The 20,237-nt window shown below is 43.0% G+C and overlaps 1 protein-coding gene across 2 annotated transcripts in view; it reads left to right on the forward strand.

Annotated features, from left to right (window-relative positions):
- MAML3 (mastermind like transcriptional coactivator 3) overlaps positions 1–20,237 on the forward strand; it is a 234,951-nt gene that overhangs the window by 137,939 nt on the left and 76,775 nt on the right. For both annotated transcript variants that reach the window (XM_088164141.1, XM_088164143.1), the window contains exon 2: positions 13,462–14,943. In XM_088164141.1, the coding sequence (XP_088020267.1) occupies positions 13,462–14,943 (1,482 nt within the window). The remainder of the gene's footprint in view (positions 1–13,461; positions 14,944–20,237) is intronic.

A 20,237-nucleotide genomic window follows, 5' to 3' on the forward strand; every position in this document is an offset into this window, starting at 1 on the left:
ACACAGTTTGCTTTTGCAGCCCCCTGCATATGTAAAAAGAAGGTTTCTTCTTGTTCCTCAAGAGTGGGGTGAAATGAGGAAAGCCAAGAAAATAGTTGTAGCAGAAACTTCTTGTTTGCACTGCATATGGGGGGCATGTTATGCAAATTCCTGTCATCTGTGGTAGATGGAATTCCTGGGCAACCCTAGGCTTTTTCTCCTTTCATGTTTTTCATGTGAGTTTGAAAATTGCTGGAGGAGATGAATGCCCTGCTCCAATTCACCTTTAGAGGAAACTGCTAATGAGGTCAGCTTTCCTCATGGCTTTATTCAAGACCCTAAATACCAGCAGAGCTGGGAAGAAAGCAGTCAGAAAGGTGGGGAGAGGCTGTTTGCAGAACATGAGCGTGCACCAGGCAAGCAGAGGCCCTGCAGCTGTCACAGCCACGAAGCCTGAGGCTGCAGAAGGCTCACACTATGAGCCTGTGACACCTGAACTGGGACAGGAGAAGGGAAAAAGATGGGACTGTGCAAGGGGGGGAGCAAATGTTTCCCACCTGCCTGATGCACATTTCATACCCAGCTCCCTGCAGCCTCACAGCACTGCACAGGTCTGTGATGGCACCTTGCCACTGGGTTGTCACAGCCTCCTCTGACCACTGCTGCCACCCTGGTGAGAGCTCCAGGGCTCCAGCAGAGCGCTGGGAAAGCTGAGGAGGCAGGGACCGGTTGTAGCTCTTAGGCAGCAGCACAAGAACAGCTTTATCCCCAGGGAGACTCCTGCATGTGAGTCTTTACTAGGAGAGGCTGGAGCCAGCAATGCCAGAGCACACAGGCTGTCTGCTGTGCTGGGACCAAGAGAAAAATCTCTGCAGTTCTGTGGTTTAGTGTGAATCCTTGTGGTCTGAACCTCTGCTCCACACTAGTTACTCGGGGAGACAGCATTCCCAAGAAGGGTGCTGTGCCCTGTTGTGTTCCCCTGCAGCTCCTTAGGGAGCCTTTTACCCAGGGCCCACTTGGTATTCTCTGTTTGGTAACATTTCCATGCCCTCTACAGAGAAAACTTCATTCAGTAGGTTATGCTGCTGTAGAGAGACATTGGGAACACTCAATGGGAAAAATATCTGCTTTAGTTCCAGGCATTGCAGTCCTTTCTCATTAGCAGGGAGAGGAGAAGGCTGCCACTACTTTACTGATGAGTCAGGAAAATCCTCTATGTTCGCAGTGTTGAATGTTTCTAATATGATTATTGCAGGTCTGAAATTGAAGTTTGGCAATATCAGAAAGCTTTTGGGTTTGGGAAAAAAAAAAAAAGAAAATAGTAATAACTTGTGTTCCCAGATAACTTAAGTCCCCAGATACAATAAATTATGTCCCCAGATTTGCAGGGGACCCAGAAGTCACAGTCCCCTGCAAATCCTACAGCCATCAGGACCCACACCGTTTAAGGTTGTTCTTGGCCTCATAGCATCCACCTGGCAATGAAAAAAAGTCAGTCTCAGGCAGCTGTGCCTTTTAAAGCTGGGCCCTTACTGTAATTCTGAAATATGCTAATTGCCAGGCTTTTATTTTCATTTGACTGTTTTGAAAAGCTTGGAAGAAAGGAGGAAAAATAGAGTTTTGTAAATAGCCCTAGGAAAAACCTCAACCTGCTGCCCATGTAATTTCCTTAAAAAAACAAATTTTGCGCTATGGGAAACTTTATCACACAGCAGATTTGCACACAATTCTATATGCCCAAAATCTGTGTGATTTTATATAATTTCATTAGAATACTTGCTCATTGTTACTGTTGTTACTAAAGTAACTATAACTGTCATTAAAGAAGAAGGAAGTGCTTGCTTACCCCAGAACTTGTCTATGGTTTCCTGTGTGTCTAATTAAAAATACTTTTTTTATTCCCTCTCTATAGACTTTGCTTAGACCATCACGGTTGTAACACTACTTACTGTTTATCTGGGATTTAAACTGAAGCTCCTCCTGCTAGATCTCCCCTTCTCCTTGCCTCCCTTAACTCAGAAGTGATAGAACAAGTTAGTTACTAAGTAAAAACTTGGAGCAGCACAACCTCCTTTCCCTTGGCAAAGCAAGAAAGTAACACTCTTTCCAAGAGTAATTGTAGTATCGTTATTATAGGCCAAACTATTAAGATTTCAGGCTTATTTTCTTGGAGTTTAGTGGAACAAAACTGAAGCCTCTGGAAATGAAACTGGGGGAAACACCCAACCCACGCAGACAGAAATCTTTATTAAACACAGATGTCAACAGCAGTAGCATGTAATTAGTGCCCTAATTGTGACTGGGCAAATAACAGTGGCTTGGGGAGGGTCCAGATGGAGGCATCTGACTGTAGATGTGTCTTTTTCTGCTAGTTACCAAGGCTCCCTTTAAGGGCAGTGAAAAGAAAAAGACCCTTTCTTGGAGCATGATTTATCTCATCCCATCTCAGCCTGGTGTAGGGGGGATGAATTGCATCCTTAAGGCTGCCATGACCTGACCTGTTTTTGCCTGCACCTTTCTTAGGGTGCCTGCAAGAGTTCCCAGACTCCGTGTCCTGTTCATAGCTCCCTTGTTTTTGCTGAATAAGAAGAAAAGGAGACATAAAAGCACATTGATCTGACAGGATATAAGATATTTTGTATTCCCATTGGCTAGGGACAGGATTTTGGGAGATTTGAGTCCAAATCTAACCCTGCCACTGACTTAATATGCAGCTTTAGGCAGCTCCCTGATCTGTTTTCTGAAGTGAAATGTAGAGGTTTAATGTATGTTTGCATCTGAATTATAACATTTAAGTGATAAATGATGGGGGGGTTGACACGCAATTAGGTTTGTTTTTCTTTTTAGATTCATCTCACCTATGTTCTTCTCTGAGACCAAAATCCACATAATTCTGATAGTAGACCAAGAGTTCTGTGTCTTCAGACTAACAAATTAAAAGCACCTAGTACTAGGTGGCTTATTCCTACAATAGGAGAGAAAGGAGGGAAGGAGAATCCTTTAAAAAGAAAAATAAGATTAGTGGAAGCCCATTGTATGAATTCACACTGGCTTATAATGCATTTCTGTGGCTTATCTAACAGCAAACGATGATGTCTAGTGTTTCAAACCTTCAAGGGATTTAGGAAAAAACTGTAGTGTTCTCTGTGACTTGGTCTTTACCTACAACAAGTTCTTTATTTTCCTGGACTTATTTAGCACTGTTAAGGGCACAAATTTTCAGTGGTGAATGGGACTTGAAGTCTAAATTTAATTTTAATTAGCTGCTAATATATACTTAGTATGCATAGATTGGTGAGATTAAAACTCATGTGAGTATTATAGGAAGTGACTACGTATGTGTGTGCCCTTCTGTGGAAAAAACAGAGCATTTTTTTGACAGCAAAGAGAAAAAAAAAAAACTGTGTTGTGTACACTGGGAATGTACAGACATCTACAGCATTATGAGTTGCAATTCCTTCCCTTGGAGGGCTGTTTTCAAAATACACAAACAGATAAAAGTGCCTGGAATGTGGTGCACGGCCACAACTAACTGGGAATGTGACCTGTTTGGCAGAACAATGCCCACCTTTCTCCTGGTAATCTTTTTGGTTTGTGCAGAGAGATCTCAAAGCCTTACACACCTCTGGGATTTGGGAATCTTCCCGCAGTTCCTGCCATGAGTTCAGCACTGTGTATATATATTCAGAGTAGGATGGGAGAGAGGAAGAGGTTTATCCAGGGATGAAGACAGCTGCTGTGGATGAAATAAAGAAGGTAAGACCTGAGCAAAGGTCTTGGTCTGGTGTTGTCACTCACTGCATAAACCATCCTTTGTATTTTTGGTTGCTTAGTGTACTCAAGGTGAACCATGTACTAAATATTGTGCTGAATCAGGGCCTTCATTTGCTTAAAATCTCTTTCTTTGCACTTCATCAATAGACTGAAATAGTACATTTGCAGTTCACACCACACAGCAGGTCCAGCCTCGTGAGTCTGTGACTCTGGTAATTGCTGGGAGCTGGGAGACCAGCCGTGTTTTTCCATTAGTTGTGCTGTGTGCCTTTGTGGGACCTGAGGTCAGCTTGAGGTGAAGGTACTGAGGCCACAAAGAGCTAAAGTTTGTATGGTTTACTTGGCCATATTTAGGGCAAATCTGCTGTTCAGTGCTGTCTGGCCTTTAGCCCATGGCAAATAGCTCCCAAAGTGTTCTCAGAATAATTCAGAACATAAGAACATGTCTAGGGTATCCTACACAGCCCTTTGATTCCTTGAGTCTTCACAGATCTTTAGTGATCCTGCCCGTTTTTTCCCTTTTTTTTCCCTTTTTCCCAGTACTAGCTATAACTTAGATTGAAGCCAAAAAATGAATGTAAAATGCAAAGAGGAGTTGTTCCATCAGACACAGTGTCTATCTCTAAAGAAATTTGTATGCAGAAGAAATGACCTTATCAATGCACCCCTAATTCCTAGTGAACTTAATGGGATTCACCCTGGGTGTGTTCAAGGCCAGGTTGGATGGGGCCCTAAACAACCTGGTCTGGGGTATTATTCCTGCCCATGGCAGGGGTGTTGGAACAGGATGCTCTTTAAGGTCCCTTCCAACCCAGACCTTTCTGTGGTTCTGTGACCTGAGGGCTTCAGCACCTCTCAGGATTGAGCCATGGGTTTTGTCCAGGAGTCTTTCAAAACTGCTGCTGCCTGTGTTCTTTTAAAGAGATATGCAAAGTCAAGACCTTCAACCGGTTCCTGCATTGCTCCTCTTTGCTAGAGATGGATCAAGCTGATTGTGCTGCTCAGGGAATTGTTTGACTGAAGAAAAAAGCTGTCTTTTACATCTTTTCTATTTTGAGATTTTCAGTTATTTGATTTTATTATTTGTTTTTTAAATGGTCAGTAACTTAGCACAAATTTATTTCCAAACTCATCTGTCCCAGGTTGGATTTTCTTTTTCTTTCCCCAAAAGACATGTCTCATTACATTGCAAACAATTAAAATATAGGAAAAAAAGATAATTAATTACCATGCAAAACATTCATTTCCCTGTTCTTCTCCCAAGTTTGGTTCTCCTTTGCAATGCTTATTGTGTCATTAATTGTTCAATCTCTACTTAGATAATCCACACTCCTTTAAAGGTATTTGTCCTTGCAGAGAAATCTTCAGCTGACCTGTGTCCTCAGCCAAGATGCCCATTTAGGAACAGGGTACAGATGGGGAAGAGGAGGCTAAATTCACCATTTTGTTTGCAGCACAGCATGACTGATTCACAAGATTTTTCTTTTAATGTGTTAGTTGTGGAAATCTGCTGATTTGATATTTAAATTGTTTTCAGGTGGAAGTTTCATTTATGATGTTACCCCAAAAGGGTGACTAAAATGTGTGGGCTTGAACAGGTACAGTGTATGGACTATGTGGCTCAAATTTCCCTCCTTTTCCAATTGTATGAAACACTTTGCTTCAAAAAGCATGGACTTGAATTTAGTCGTGCTTGCTCTCTGTCTTCTAGAGATCATGAACTAGACAGGCTTTGGTAGAAAAAGAGATCCAGTGGAAACTCATAGTCCATGGAAATCTATGGTGTCATCAGGAGAATACTGCCATGCCTTCACTGTGTTTCCTGGCTTTTTCTTCAGAATTTCTCTGAGAATATTCTGGAGTAATCTATTATGTATGTAGATTGTGCCATGGCAGTATTTTGCAAGCAGCTGGAAGGTAATTTGCTTGCCCTAAGCACAGGAAGGGCTTTTCCCTTACATCAGTTAGACAAGGTTTTAGTCTCTCAGTTCTGAAGTCAGGAACAGGGCTCACATCCTACTGGTGCCTTAATGATAAAGAAAGCAGAGGTTGTGTCACTGAGCTGCTCCTCCTTTGCAGAGGACAGAAATGCTTTCATGTCACACATACTCCTTTGCTAGGCAGGCAGGATGTCACCAGCATACTTCACTATCCTGCTATGACTTGTGCTCATCCAAGGATGAATTGGGACAAGATTTTCCCCAGGAAACCATTCCTAGTGTCCCATACACAGTTTAAAGAGCTACTGAGTAGCTATGGTACATGTGCAACAGGACTGGGTCTGCTGTTTTGCTGCTTTATAGTTTAAAACACAAGAGGTTCCTGCATTTCTTTTCTGCCCTGATTTGTAGTTCTTTGGGAGGCACAGCTTTAATCATCTCCAGTATCTGCTTTTTATTACTACCCTCTCTTCTATCCAGATACAAAGCAGATTGGAAAGGGTGAAGACTTATCAGAACAACTTCCAGACAAGTCAGTTGGAGGCTGCCTGACTAAATCCTCATAATGCACCCTGAAAATGCAGCTCATGCCATCTGCAAGGACAATTTGTGTGAGAGGCAGGAGTTAGCACTGCCAGCTCTTAGCACCTTCCTAGGACTTTTGCACAAGTGGACCGGTGCTGGCACTCCCAAAGCCATGAGGTCACTGCTTTGCCTGTGTTTATGCCATTGAACCAAAGCAGGATTAAATTAGATAGATCTGAAGAGGAGTAAACCAATGTAGATCGTACACTTGGGCAGGAAGGCTCTTTGACAGTGATAACAGCATTCCATCCCTGAAGTGGTTTGTGCTCTGAGGTTCAGTTGAACTTGCTGTGCAATGTCCAGCATCCTTGCCAGGCTGACTGAGGGCAGGTGGAGTCACAGCATTTACCTGGTTTGACTTCCCCAGTGCTGTTTCTGTTTTGCTCTTATGCAGTGCCTTTTTTTGTTACCCTTTTCCCCTGTTTTCTCCTTGATCTCCCAGTGTGATGTGTGTGTGTGGGGGGCCCTGACAGCTGGCAGGCAGCTCTAGCAAGGAGGTTGTGCTGCCAGCTTTGCATCCAAGAGCCACCACGACTCTTTACTCTCACTCTTCAGAGAGCAACCCTTCCTGTCTGAGTGGCTAAAATGTGAGGAAGTGGATTGCTTTCCTCTCTACTAACTCTTGCAGGTTTACCCAGTGCCTTGATCATGGTTTTGCTGTTACTGGGAGGTATTTTGTTCTTCTGGTGACTGATGGCAAAAACAAGGGTGATGACAAGAGACCCCAGCAGCTTTTTGCAGGGTAAGGGGCAGAAGGTTGACCCCTTTCCTGAGGCAGAGGTTACTCTGTGAGCCTGCAGAGCTGAACAGGTTACTGGCTAGGTTGGCAGGATGAGATTTTACCAACTTGAGACAGATTTCACAATGTGAATTTCCTGTATATTTGAAACATTGCCCTGACCAATAAGATTTAGGCAGCCAAGCCTAGCATGGAGAAACACAGCATGTGCTTTAAATGAGCAGTTGTGCTCCAAAATCAATTTGCTACATCAGGCTTCATCCAGTGAGTTAGCAGGCATCAGTGCCATGCTTTCAGCATGAAGAATCAAGATAGTAGGGAAGTGGTTGGATGCAGGAAATACTTTCATTTGTGGGAAGTGGTGATCTGTAAATCACCTTCGTGTTGCTTGGCTGCTTGGCTGAGTTCAGCTCCAACAGGGGTTTTTGAAAGGCTGTCCTCTGCTCCCCACCAGCTCTGCAGGACACTGCAGCAAGTGCCATTGGGGGGTCACCATGGAGCTGGTGGACTTAAAACACAAGATGTGGCTGTACCTCAGGCAGTGGTGCTCTGGCTACACTGACTTTTTAGTGGCAGCATCAGAGATGATGTGGCAAGGAGATGCATGCAAAAAATCCTTTCAAATGTTTCAGCTGAATTTCTGACGTGCAAATGGCAATGCTGATTATTCCTTACTGATCTTGGATGCTGTCATGTCAGTCATCCACTTGCATAGTGTCACTTCACAGCCACCTCTGGGACACTTCCTAAATTGTTGATAATATTTGAGTGCAGCATAAGTTAAGTAGCAAACTTGACTCAGTCTTTAGGGTGCAGGCTGGAGACTGCTGAATTGGGGTGGTGTTTGGCAGAGCTGATGGTAAATGCTCCCTGTTGAAGGTAAGAAGTATCAAGATCTTTCTATAGAAGCTCTAGGGGGAGAAGGGAGAAGAAAGGGGGAACAGACACACTGTGGGAAGGGGGAGTAGAAATCCTGGAGGAAGGCCCAAGACTTGAATTCATTTCGTGGAAAGGAACTGAAGCTCATGATGACTGGTGGGCCAGACTCATTCAACATGAAGAACAGAAAAGATTTAAGATTTTTAACAGAGTCACAGACGAGCATGTGGAGAAGATAATAACCCTTGTTTTTTGTAAACATGCATGTCCTCTGAGGAAGATGGACTTCAGGCTTTGGCTAGTTTCTCTGGTTTCCCACAGGGAGGAGAGATAGCTCCAGAGCAGGGCACATTCCAGCAGAGCTGGAGAGCCAAGTGGACCAAACCCCTCAGAATAGTTGCCCTTGTCTTGTATTGAAGTGGCTGGAGCTTCCCTAAGGAGAGGAAAATCAGTGGCTACATGTAGCTGGTCTACAAAAACATCTGTAAAAGTGACATCAGCCTCCTTATCTGAGGGCTCACCGAGGAGAAGTGGACCTGTGTGAGACCCTGTGAATCATGTCCAGCTTCGACTGGCACAGAGAAAACGTAGCTGCTCGGCTTCCCCACCTCCCTCTGTTTATTGTGTTGGTTGTTTTTTCAAGGAGCAATGAATTCTGCCACCACATCCCCATCCCTCCCCATGCAGGACTGGAACAGCCGCCCACCCGAGGCAGCTCCAGGGTGGAGGATGGGCTGCCGAGTGGCTCGGCTGTTGCTATAACAACAGTGCCTCTGTCTCCTTCCTTTTGAAAAATGAATTGCTGCTGGTGAGATGAAGCGGAGCAGCCTCTCCTCGCAGATGAAAGCCCTGCCGACAGCCTCCACACTCTCTTGTTTTATCTATTGGCTCTGTCACGGCATGTCCTGAGAGCTCTGCTGAGGATTTCGGGATGGGTTGGATGAGATCGTTCGGGTCCGGGTGTGTTTGCGTGCACAGACTCTGTCCCCCTGCCTCTCCTCCAATTGAAAGTCATTTAAAAAGTCAACCTGCCAAAATTTGACCTTTTCTCACTCTGCAAGTGGAGTTTTTCCAAAGGCATATAAAGAATCGAGAGTCCTGCTTCACCCTCCTGTTCTTTGGGGTAGAAAACTGCAGTGAAATGAAGATTCATCAGCCAAATACTTCGTGTGAATAAAGCTAAAGGCTTATGAAGCTGGAAGGGGGTTCTTTTATTTCAATATTTTCCTTTGATTTTGATATTTTCCTTTTATTTTTATTTTATGTGTCAACAATCTTCTGCTCCTAGACATAAATCTCTCAGCTCCTGCTAATATCTTCACAATACGTGATGTAAAACATGCACAAACTGTGTATTTGTACTAAGAAGGAGAGGGAGGGTACTTTAAAAGATGCTATTTTACTTCAGAGATTGTGTTTATAGAGGGAAGGTCTGAGGTTTTAGTTTAAGACACTAAATTTAATCTAAGATACTAAAGGCACTAATCCTGGTGGTGGTAAACTGCTTGCCAGTATATTCTCAGTGTTGGATATCCAAACCATTCAAGAGTTAATATGGTGATTGGGAATGAAATCAAGATATGAAAAGGAAAGTTTTCATTTAAATCATTTGATAAGAATATTTCTGTGTTGTACCTCAAAGAAAGGAGATGCATCTATTGTTATGGCTCCCAACTCCCCCAAAATGCTGGAGTCAAGGGGTTTCCCCACCTGCCAAGGCTGTACCCAGCATGTCGCCTTCAAACAATCCTTTTGTGTTACATTTCTGTCTACCTACAGTTTTTCAACGAGCAAACAAAGAAAAGAAAAATATCAGTGCCTGTTAACCCCCCAAATCCTAAAGTCTCTGAAGGAGAACTGTGTGGAGGTATAAACTTTGAATAGGTTTAATTTAATTTCTTTTTGCAACAAGGCACAACTTCTGTATTTTCATATTTGATAGAAAATAGCTTCCATGTCGAGCTTCTTTTTGTTGTAATGCATCATAAACATGATCATGAATATTTAAATACTGGGCCTACTTTTACTTTCTCTAAAGTCACTGTATATTTGTACAGGGGGACATCCAAGTTCCAGCACATGATGAAACTTTAGGAACTGATGTTTTTACGGTTGGTTATTTGCCATTAGATAGTTTTGATTCTTTTGGTAAACATTCATATACAAATAAGGTGATAGATTCAGGGTAAAATAGTACTATTTTCAAACCTGAAAGTGTATCACTTTTAGCAATATTTTTGTATTCGTTCAAACTTGCAAAACATATGGAATCAGTTCACTTGTATTCCTCAGGAGATAATCACTCTCACTACTCCCTGCCTTGTCATCAGGACAAACTTTTTTCCCATCTTTTCCTTGTAGGAACTTTACTTCATGATGAGAAGCTTGCCACCAGGCCCTGTTCTTATTTTAGCCCAGCATTTGGTCAATATGAACTTGGGGTAAAGGGCCATGACACATTTTGAACATTTCTTCAAACTCTAGTTTTGCCTGTGCATGCCCACTGAGCTTGGTCTTGAGTCACTTGCTGTTTGGGGAATGTTTTTGTGATGTGGCAATAGTGACTTTGTATTGAGATGGCTTATGAGTTGAAATTAATGATTTCAGGTGTAAATTGTGTGAGTGGCCCATCAGGAGCAATATTTAAATATGCTATTTTAACCCATTATATCAACTGACCACCTGCACTTGAGGCCAGGTTGTGCCCTTTCTTTTCTTGCCCCGGAGCTGTGCTGTTGTACTTGTGCCATTACCACATCTGTACCATCCTATCCTGTCTCCAGGGCTTTGTAAAGATCAGTGGAACCAACTCAGCTGTAGGATTCTGCAGCATGGCAGATACACGACTCACAAAAGCAGCAGGGAGCTGTAATGCCACACACCGGTGTTGAGCGTAACACGGGTTTTTAGGAGAGGGAGGCAGCAGAGGTGAGAGCCATACCGTAAGTCCCCTTGTGAGATCTGATTTTGATCCTTCCCACTAGTCCTGGACTTCCTTTCCACGTGGCTGCTCAGTGGCACAGATTGAGGGAATTACCACCTCTGGGCAAGCAGCTCTTGCTAGCAGAGCTCTGCTGCTGTGGCACAGAGAGATGAGAAGGTGATGCTCTGCTGCAGGGCTCTGTGCTCTGCAGCCTGTGATTGCTAAACCTGACTATGCCAGGCTTTAATCTAGAGGCAGTGGCACAGTGTGCATTCCCACCTGCATCTGTGGAGCAGATGGGGACAAGAGTTGGTGCATTTGGGAGAGGAGTGGGAATGCAGTGGCAGGGACTGATAGGGAGGCCCAAAACATGCTCACAGCCTTTTTGACCCCCACATCGCTGCAGGCTAGTGCCCCATCACAGCCTGCAACACAGGGAGAGGAACTTCTTGATGCAAACCGCTGGCTGTGCTGTTCCCTCATCTCCAGAAACTGGGCAGGGGAGAGACTCAGGGTATGGACAGCTGCTACAGAGCTGCATAGGCATAAATTCACAGAATGCTCCAGGTTGGAAGGGATCTCAAAAATCATCCAATTTCAACCACCTTGCTGTGGGCAGGTGCTCAAACCAGGTTGCTCAGAGCCTTATCCAGCATAGCCTTGAACACTTTCAGGGATGGGATATCCACAGGTTCTCTAGGCAACCTATGCCACTGCCTCATCATCCTCACAGGGAAGAATTTCTTCCTAATATCTAATCTGAGCCCACCCTCTGTCAGTTTGAAGCCTTTACCCCTTGTGCTATCACCTGTAGAAAGTCCTTCTCCAACTGTCTTGTAGGCCCTCTGAGTACTGGAAGGTGCCATAAAGGTCTGCCCAGAACTTTCTCATCTCCAAGATGAACATCCCCAACTCTCTGAATTCAGGGTTTTAAGATCAGACAGCAGAGGAGGAGACCAGCCATGTGGCAGAGGTTACAGAGTAGCTGGTCTATGTGGCACCACAGAACCCACGAGGTGGAGGAATTCCTGCCTGTGGGAGGCTTGGCACACACTGGCTTTGTGCAAGGTGGAACAGGCAGCAAAGTCTCGGTCACTTATGCCAACAGTGACCCACTGGGGATTCTTATTCACGTGTTAATTATTTTCCCACTTTAAAAAGCTCCGGTGCAAATCAAGGAATTGATGGTCTGCTTAGACTCATAGCCTTGCCTTCCTGCTCCTGCAGAAGGGCATCCTCACCAGGAGCTTGGTGTCCCGTGCATGCTGAGCTGTGGCTGCAGCAGTGCCTGTGCTGGCCACATCCCTCTGCACTGTGTGCTGAAAGAGGCCAGGCTGGCCTGAGGGGCAGGAGAAGGACACAGCCTTCCCAGAACCACTCCCTCCAAAAACCTGGGCAAGATATGGATTTGCTTGCCCGTCTTACACATGGGATGAAAGGGGAACCAGCCCTCTGGGATGGGAGAAATAAATGGCATCTGGATTGTGAAAAGAAAGAAGGTTGAGGACCTCTAGGTTAGGGAAGGGGTGGGAGCTGCATATCTGGGACTTTCCTAGCAGTAAGAATACTTTAAAAACTGATAAAATCTTTCAGTATTTTGTCTTCTATTGTTCTAGTATCAAGGATGCAAGTGTGTCCTGAAGGCGTTTGCTAGAGCTGTGACCTCTTTGCTTCCTCCCCTCCCCACTATTGTTTTTTGCCTTAGCTGAAGAGAGATGCTTTTTTTAGCCTAGTACATAAGTAAAGGACTCAGCTTGGGTGTGAGTGGGGAGGACTGTTGCTTGCTACAGTTCTTTGCTATGCTCCTATAACTTAACTTAAAGCTGATGTTAATACACTATTGTTTCACAAAATTCTTAAATTCCAATTTATTTGCTTTTCTGTAGGCTTGTCTTGCTATTCTTTTTTAGCTATTTATGTTTTATGTTAGCTCCTAGCACATAGCTGATTTCTTTTTTTCATTATTTGATTGATTTAATGTTATGCAAAGCGCTTTCTATTTTCTAGGGTGGATATATTTTTTTTTCTCCCTTAAAAGTGATTCTCAATATGTTAGCCAAGAACATAATCAAATGAAACTATGTTAATTTTTTTTTTTTTTTTTTTTTTTTTTTGGTCAACAACACATTTCAGTATAAGTAGTCAATCAATTATATTGCAGTTATTTTTTAGGAAGCTTCTAGAAACTTCCAATAAAAAAAATTCAGAGTGAGTAGTAAATTTTAGTGATTCCTTTTTTCTTTTTTTTATTTTGTTCCAGTTTAAGACTCCTCACTGTGTTAAGCACACTGTTTAAATCTCATCCCTGTATTAAGGCACTAAAATGTCGAATTACTTAACTTGCTCCCTAAATTTCTTGGAAGTTAGCACAGACTCAGCTTGGAATCCATGTATTTTACTGTTCTGCTTTCCTAGTCAAGGGAAGGTCTGGTTTGGGATAGAAGGAGGTATTTGGTTGTTTGGGGGTTTGACTGTGTTGTCAAATTGATCAAGGCACAAAAATGAAATCAGAGAAAGTTCCTAATCAGTTTAAAAACTTATTGTCACTGGCTTGATGAGGAGTATCTTGTCACAGTGCCCATGAGCACTTCTTTTGCATCTGCCAATGGTTAATTCTTTTCTTTCCTCTTGTTTTCTTTAAGCTTCAAGAGACAGTCAAAAGGAAGTTGGAAGGCGCACGTTCACCTCTCAATGGAGAACAGCAGAACGGAGTTTGTGATGGGAAATTTTCTCCAACCAGTAAGCGGACACGAAAGGATGTGCCAGGCATTGAGGCCATCAACAACTTACCCCTTAATTTGCCTTTGCCTGCTGTTTCTCCTCTTCACCAGCTTGACATGAAAGCTCCCCTGCCCCTGCAGAACAGTGGAACTCACAGGAGTGGTCTAGAAGACTTGGGTGAAAATGGTGGGCTTTCTGAGATAAAGCTCCCTGTTAATGGCTGCAATGATCTGGATGATAGTTTTAACATCCTGCAGAGCAAGGAACTAAAGCAAGAGCCTCTGGATGACTCCAACTGCATAGACACTTCTGAAACATCTCTTTCGAATCAGAACAAGCTCTTCTCAGACATTAACCTAAATGATCAGGAGTGGCAGGAGCTCATAGATGAGCTGGCAAACACCGTCCCAGAGGATGATATACAGGATTTGTTCAATGAAGACTTTGAAGAGAAGAAAGAGCCCGAATTCCCCAGACCTACCACAGAGACGCAGGAGAGCGCGAGCGTAAAAAGCGATCCATCCCATTCCCCGTTTGCTCATGTCCCATTAGGGTCTCCCCAGGTCAGACCATCTTCCTCTGGTCCTCCATTCTCCAACATCTCCACAGGCTCCAGCATTGCTTCGGCATCCAGCGCCCCGCCGGCCCCAGTCCCCGCTGGATCACCGGCCAACTGCGTTGTGCAGTCCCCTCAGACCCCCAGCCAGGCTCACACTCCTGGACAGACGCAGGCACGCTCTGGGAATGGCTTCCTGATGAACCCGGCAGGATCGGGGCCCGGGCCAGTGACCCTGCCCAGTGCTGACCTGTCCCCAGCTGAGCAGCTCAAGCAGATGGCAGCCCAGCAGCAGCAGAGAGCCAAGCTCATGCAGCAGAAGCAGCAGCAGCAGCATCCAAATCAGCCCTCAAGCTGGTCACCGGTGGGGCCTCCATCCAGTCCCTACGGGGGACCCTTCAGTGCAGACAAACCAAATAGTCCAATGATGTATTCTCAAGCCTTTAACAACCAAAACCCAATAGTGCCTCCCATGGCAAACAATCCCCAGAAGACCGCAATTAATAACTACCTCCCTCAAAACCACATGAACATGATCAGTCAGCAGCCAAATAACTTGGTCACAAACTCCTTGAGCAAACAGCCCAATATGCTCTCTTATGGCAACACCAAACCTCTGACCCATTTCAATACTGAGCTGAGTCAGAGGATGACCCCACCAATGGCAAATCCCGGGAAGAACACCATGATGCCCTACATCCAGCAGCAGCAGCAGCAGTCCCAGCAGGCGCAGATGCCAGCTCAGATGGCACACCTGAGCGAGGAGCAGAAACGCATGCTCCTCATGAAGCAGAAAGGAATGATAAATCAGCCCATGGCATATGCAACACTCCCTGCCCTTGGTCAGGTAAGTGTGAGTGCACAACGTGTGGGCAACAAGAGGCCAATACAAATGCTTAGTACCTTTTTGTCCAGTCTCCTCCACTCACCTCCTCTTTCTCCTGGAAAGTATGGAATGTCATTGCAGATGCTTCTTGGATTTTTCACGTGGTGTTGGAGCCTGATTATTTTAAGAAACAACTGAATTTTTGTTGCATTGTGCTTTAGACCTGTTGTTAATTCACTGCTATTTCCCTGTGCCTCTTCTGATGAATGCTTAGGGCCACTCTGGGAAATTTTGGGTCAGAAGTCACGCTTCCCTGGACGGTCTGTTTCCTTTATTTTCATAATGCAAGACTTGGTGGTTGTGGATCCCAAACCACTGCATGGCTTAGTTTTCCCACCGTGTAGTTAGCATTGTAACAAAAAGATGGAGCAATTGGTCTCTTCTTCTTCTTAGGGTAGAGAACAAGCCAGCTTTAAACAGCATTTTTGGCATTTTGGCTCTGGGAGCGAAGGAAGAACATTTTGGGTGCTGAGAGCCTTTGGTTTTGACTGGAAAATGTAAGAACAACAGAATGCTTTTAGTGTTGCTTGGACCACGATGATGAGATGAGATGGTTTATTCTAGGACTTTAAAGCAGTCTTTAGCAACCCCAAGTATTTTGTCTTTCAGCAAGAAGCTAAAGCCATGTTGGCTTCAGAGCTTTGGCATCCCTGTCTCACAAGTATTCCATGCTAAGCTCTGGTGCAGCAGTTGCCAGGCTCGGGGAATACTTTGTAATGAGTTAAAAACCGGTTTGAATAGTGGTTACATCAATGTCCTATCGCCTCCTGGGTCAGCAGGGTGCTCTTAGTTGTGCAGCCCCTGTAAAGATCTGCCCACTGTTGTCATGGCAAGGTTCAAGAACAAATTTTCTAAATGTTGTTTTGAGAGTTTAAAATGGATTAAAGTTAATAATCAATTCCCAAAGTAGGTGATGCCTTCACAGAAGTTATGTGCCACCAAAACATGTCAAGAAGTCTGGTATATACTAATAGTGTATAATACACTAATAGAATTGTTGGTTGATCATTTTAGCATAACAGCTTTTCACCAGATTAGCTGTTTCCACACCACCTACAAGGAATACTTCATTCTGAGCATGGTTTAACTGTGACTCACACTGTAATGCATGTAGAAATACAGCAAATTTTGTCATTCCTTCAGCTTATGGAGTTTGGGGATCAACCAATAATGAGAAGTAGGACCTTTACCAGGTCAGAGCACATCACATATTACTTAAAATTAATTGCAAAACAAAAAGAAATGTTCATCTGCCTCCTGGTTTTGGTTCAGGATGTATGGTGACAGCTCAAAGGTTTGTACTTTTATATTAATTCTGCTTGCCTATTTTATTAGATATAGGGGATCTAAAGCCTCTTCTTTTTGTGAAGGCTTACCTAGAGAAATTCTGCAATAGTGACATGGAACTCAGACTAATTGTAGCTACAGATTTGTCAGTTTGTTACTGAGAGGCAGAGGATGCTTGGTCATGCTGCCTAATGCTTTACTGTTTTTCTTTTGTTTTTGTTAAATCTGTTGAACTCAAAGACCCATCAAACAGCTGAGAGGATGAACTGCCTGTGTGAAAGAGTTAATGCCATCTCCTCTATTTCATAAGTTGAGAAATTCATGTTAATATCTCTCTGCAGTTCTACAGTGTGGATGAGTAGCCAAGGTTTCATATATCTAATCTCACTCAGTTCCTCTTTTTTTTTTTTTTTTTTTTTTTTTACTGTAGGAAAAACTAGATATTTGGACAGAACTAGACATTCTTCCATAAACAAGTCCAGATATTAAGTGATTTCTGTGACACACAAATAGGATACTTAAAGCAGAGCCATACTTTGTTATATATTACGTGCAGTTCACATTTATTGATCCATCCGGGATGAGGGACTTCTTGCTTTTGTGTAGACATCAAAAGGTCCCTTTACTACTTGTTGACCCCACTTGCCTACACTGAAGGGATTTATTTTGGTGAGAAAGGTTGAAATAATAAATTTCTAACTGTAATGTATTTCTTCCTTCTTTCTCTCCTGCTTCCCTGAAAAGCATTTTCCTATGGAAAATGAGAAAGCTTATTATTGTGAAATGTGCTTGATGGAACTTATTGTTTTTGCAAAAGTGGCAAAAATGTTGATATTGTTAAGTTAAACACAGACTGATGCAGATTATCTGATTTTGACTTACTACCTGCTGATAGTCACAGATGAAAAATAAGAATATTGCACTCTGTATTTCAAACATTTCTGAACGTAAACTGAATGTATCTTTCTAACAGTTTGTAGTTTCTACTTTCATTGCAGTTTTGGGGTTTGATAGAGATTTGTAAAAGTGTCTATTTGTGTTAAATAATCACAATGATTTAGCTAATATTTAAGAAGAAGAATCTACCTATTGCATCTAATTGTTAGCAGTGACCATATACTTCTGTCAAGTTACTCTTGCAAGGGCATATTTGAGAACCAAAAGCTGATTTAGAGATCATCTGACACGTACCATAAGTGCCTTGTCTTACTTTTTGTGTACTGCTGTAAAATTTAGATATAGCATAGCTTTGTGCATGTGTATGGACACTAATTAAAACCCATTTGTGCCTGAGGTATTTCTGTTGTAAGAAGTAGCATTCTTATATGAACTCATTGCTATAGTTGGTGAGTGTATTTTAGTGAGACACAGCATTTTTTTCAGTCCAGCTGGGGCCTTGCAAATGCTTTGTGGAGGTCAGCTGTCCATGACTGCCCTATTTATGTGTCAGTGCTCTGGGCTTGTGTCCTGGGCATGCTGAGCATCACTTCCTACTCTTTTAAAGAGAGGAAGCCCCTCTGCTCAATATGTGTGTGAATGGTTGGGCAGGCAGAGTGCTAAATTGGCAGCCTAGCCAGCAGAACTAGTATCCAACAGAAGTAGGATTTCTCTAAAGGATCTCTGCACTGTGGGTATTGGAGACTCTTCCTGTCAGATGTGTTAGTCCTTTGCTTTTCTGTGGAGATCCAGGGCTGGTACTGCCACTGCAGCTGTAGCCCTCAACACACTGTTCCTGAATGACCCATGTGCCCTGAGCTATTAAGTCCTATATCTTATTTTATACCTTGTTTCTCTTCACAGGAGCACGGGTTGGGGTGTTTTTACACAAAACAGATTCTGGTTTGGATTTCTGAGTCAGGGATTTTTTCCAGAGGTGGCCTGAAGGTAATTTTGATGGGATTTTTTTCTGGAACTGAGTGTTAAAACCATAGGCAGAACCTGACCAATCTATATCCAGCAAAACTCATGGGGATCCTGACTCATCTACCTTATCAAGGTAGAAATGTTACTTCATACCTGACTGTTCTCACTGGGTCAGACTGGAACTCAGAATTCCCTCCATGTACCCTGATCTGCCCTAAACCCAGTTGTTAGTTTGTGACTATGTGGCAGGTGTTGCTCTTTTTTTGCTCTTGCTTTTTCTGAGTGGTTCTTCCATTCTTGTTTAGCTGCAGCTCAGGCTAATCCATCAAGTAGATTTTCACAGGGCTGCTAACTTGTTTGGTATTTGAGGGGTAGGGGTCCTCTTCTCTTCTGGTTCTCGTCATAATAAAATCAGTTCCACACCAAGATGCAACAGTTGCTTTGTTCAGGCTTTTTATACAATTTTAGAAATAAAAGGAAGTCTGAACCCGCCTCCTTCTCAAAAATTACACTGTTGTTTAAGCTATAATGTTCCATTAAGTTTTTGAGATCTGTGCGAGGTTTTATGGGAGTCACTTCTTTTTCTCTTTTTCCTCAAACCAAAAAGTAATTTTAAACTGAGGAAAAGTAAAAACGTTTTCTTTGGGAAATTTAGGAATAAATAATTGTGCTTTTTCTTGATTCCAGCTGTTCAATATGAATGCATAATGGTAAGAGAAAAAAGCAGCCCAAAGGAATTAAAGTTGAATGACTGAGGCAAAATTTGATGTTTGGAGCAAAGTGTGTGAGAGAAAGTAATGAGAAAAAACAAAACAGAATTCTCTGTGGGTGTAAGAAAAGTAAAACTATACTGAAGCTATTTGCCTGCATGGGACTGTGAAAATGCTGCAATTATTTCCTAACAAAACCACTAGTTACATTGTTTAAAATTTTAGAGATGTGAATGAAGGAGAGAAATTACACCATCCTGCAAGCATATCTTCATATCTAATTATCTGTTCTTTGTTTTAATCTTATGCATTCAAGATGCATCATCTGCTCAGTCTGGTTTTGCATGCCAAAGATAGAGGGGGACCTGTGTCCTGAGAACATTTCCAAAACATAATCATCATTGTCCTTTAGAAGTGAAAGGATGTGCTTCTCTCTGAAATTGTAAAAGAGGTTTTACACTTTTTTGAAGGCTATCTTTGAGACAGTGAGAAAAAGAGATTGTTGCTGTTCTGGATTTTGGCCTTTTTTAAAAGCCTATCTGGAAGTAAAGAAGAAATGTTTGTATTCACTGCACGAAAGTATGACAGAGAAACAACTGTCTTAGCAGATTTTAGGGGAGACAGGCTGAAATGGAAATAATGAAGGAGACAGTGAGGATCACTTGCTGAGCAGCCTATAGAGCTATAGTGAATGTTTTGCTATGTTTGACTTTAGACACTGCTTTCCACAAAACTTTGACTTGGAGTTTAGATGCTGTACCTGCCTTTTTCAAAGCCCAGAGACAGAAAATCAGTCTCTGGCAGATTTTATGGACAAATGCATTAACAAAACGTGCTTGGATGGATTCTGACCATCTTAGCCGTGAACACAGCCTAGCCTTCTTACCATGCCTCCTGTCATCTGCCCATTGTGTTGTAAACGAGGCCATGTTAGCATAAATCACTAGAAATAAACACTGGATAGCATTTGGCTAAGATCTCCATGGCATAACCCTAAAAACCAATTTTGTTGGTGTTTCCTCGTTTTGTGACTTGTAGGTGTGTACTTATTAATGTAATACAGACTTTGTTCATTTCATTTGGCAGTGTTTTTTCTTCATTATCAAGTTTTTTGCCCAGCCTGAACCTCGCAAAATCAAAGTACAAGAGTTCACTGCTCCCATGCCCCAGCTAAACCACCACTCATCCTATTTTAAGGAAATGGGAACAGACTGCCCAGGCAAGTGGTTGATTCACCATCCCTGGAGGTATTTAAAAGACACACACATGTGGCCCTAAGGGCTGTGGTTTAGTGGTGGCCTCAGCAATGTTGGGTTAAAGGCTGAACTCAGTGATCTTAGAGATCTTTTCCAGCCTAAATAATCTATGATTCTATGAAATTCTTTGGTGAAACCT

This window comes from Sturnus vulgaris, chromosome 4 (assembly GCF_052056855.1).
Source record: "Sturnus vulgaris isolate bStuVul1 chromosome 4, bStuVul1.hap1, whole genome shotgun sequence".
Classification (NCBI taxonomy): Eukaryota; Metazoa; Chordata; class Aves; order Passeriformes; family Sturnidae; genus Sturnus; species Sturnus vulgaris.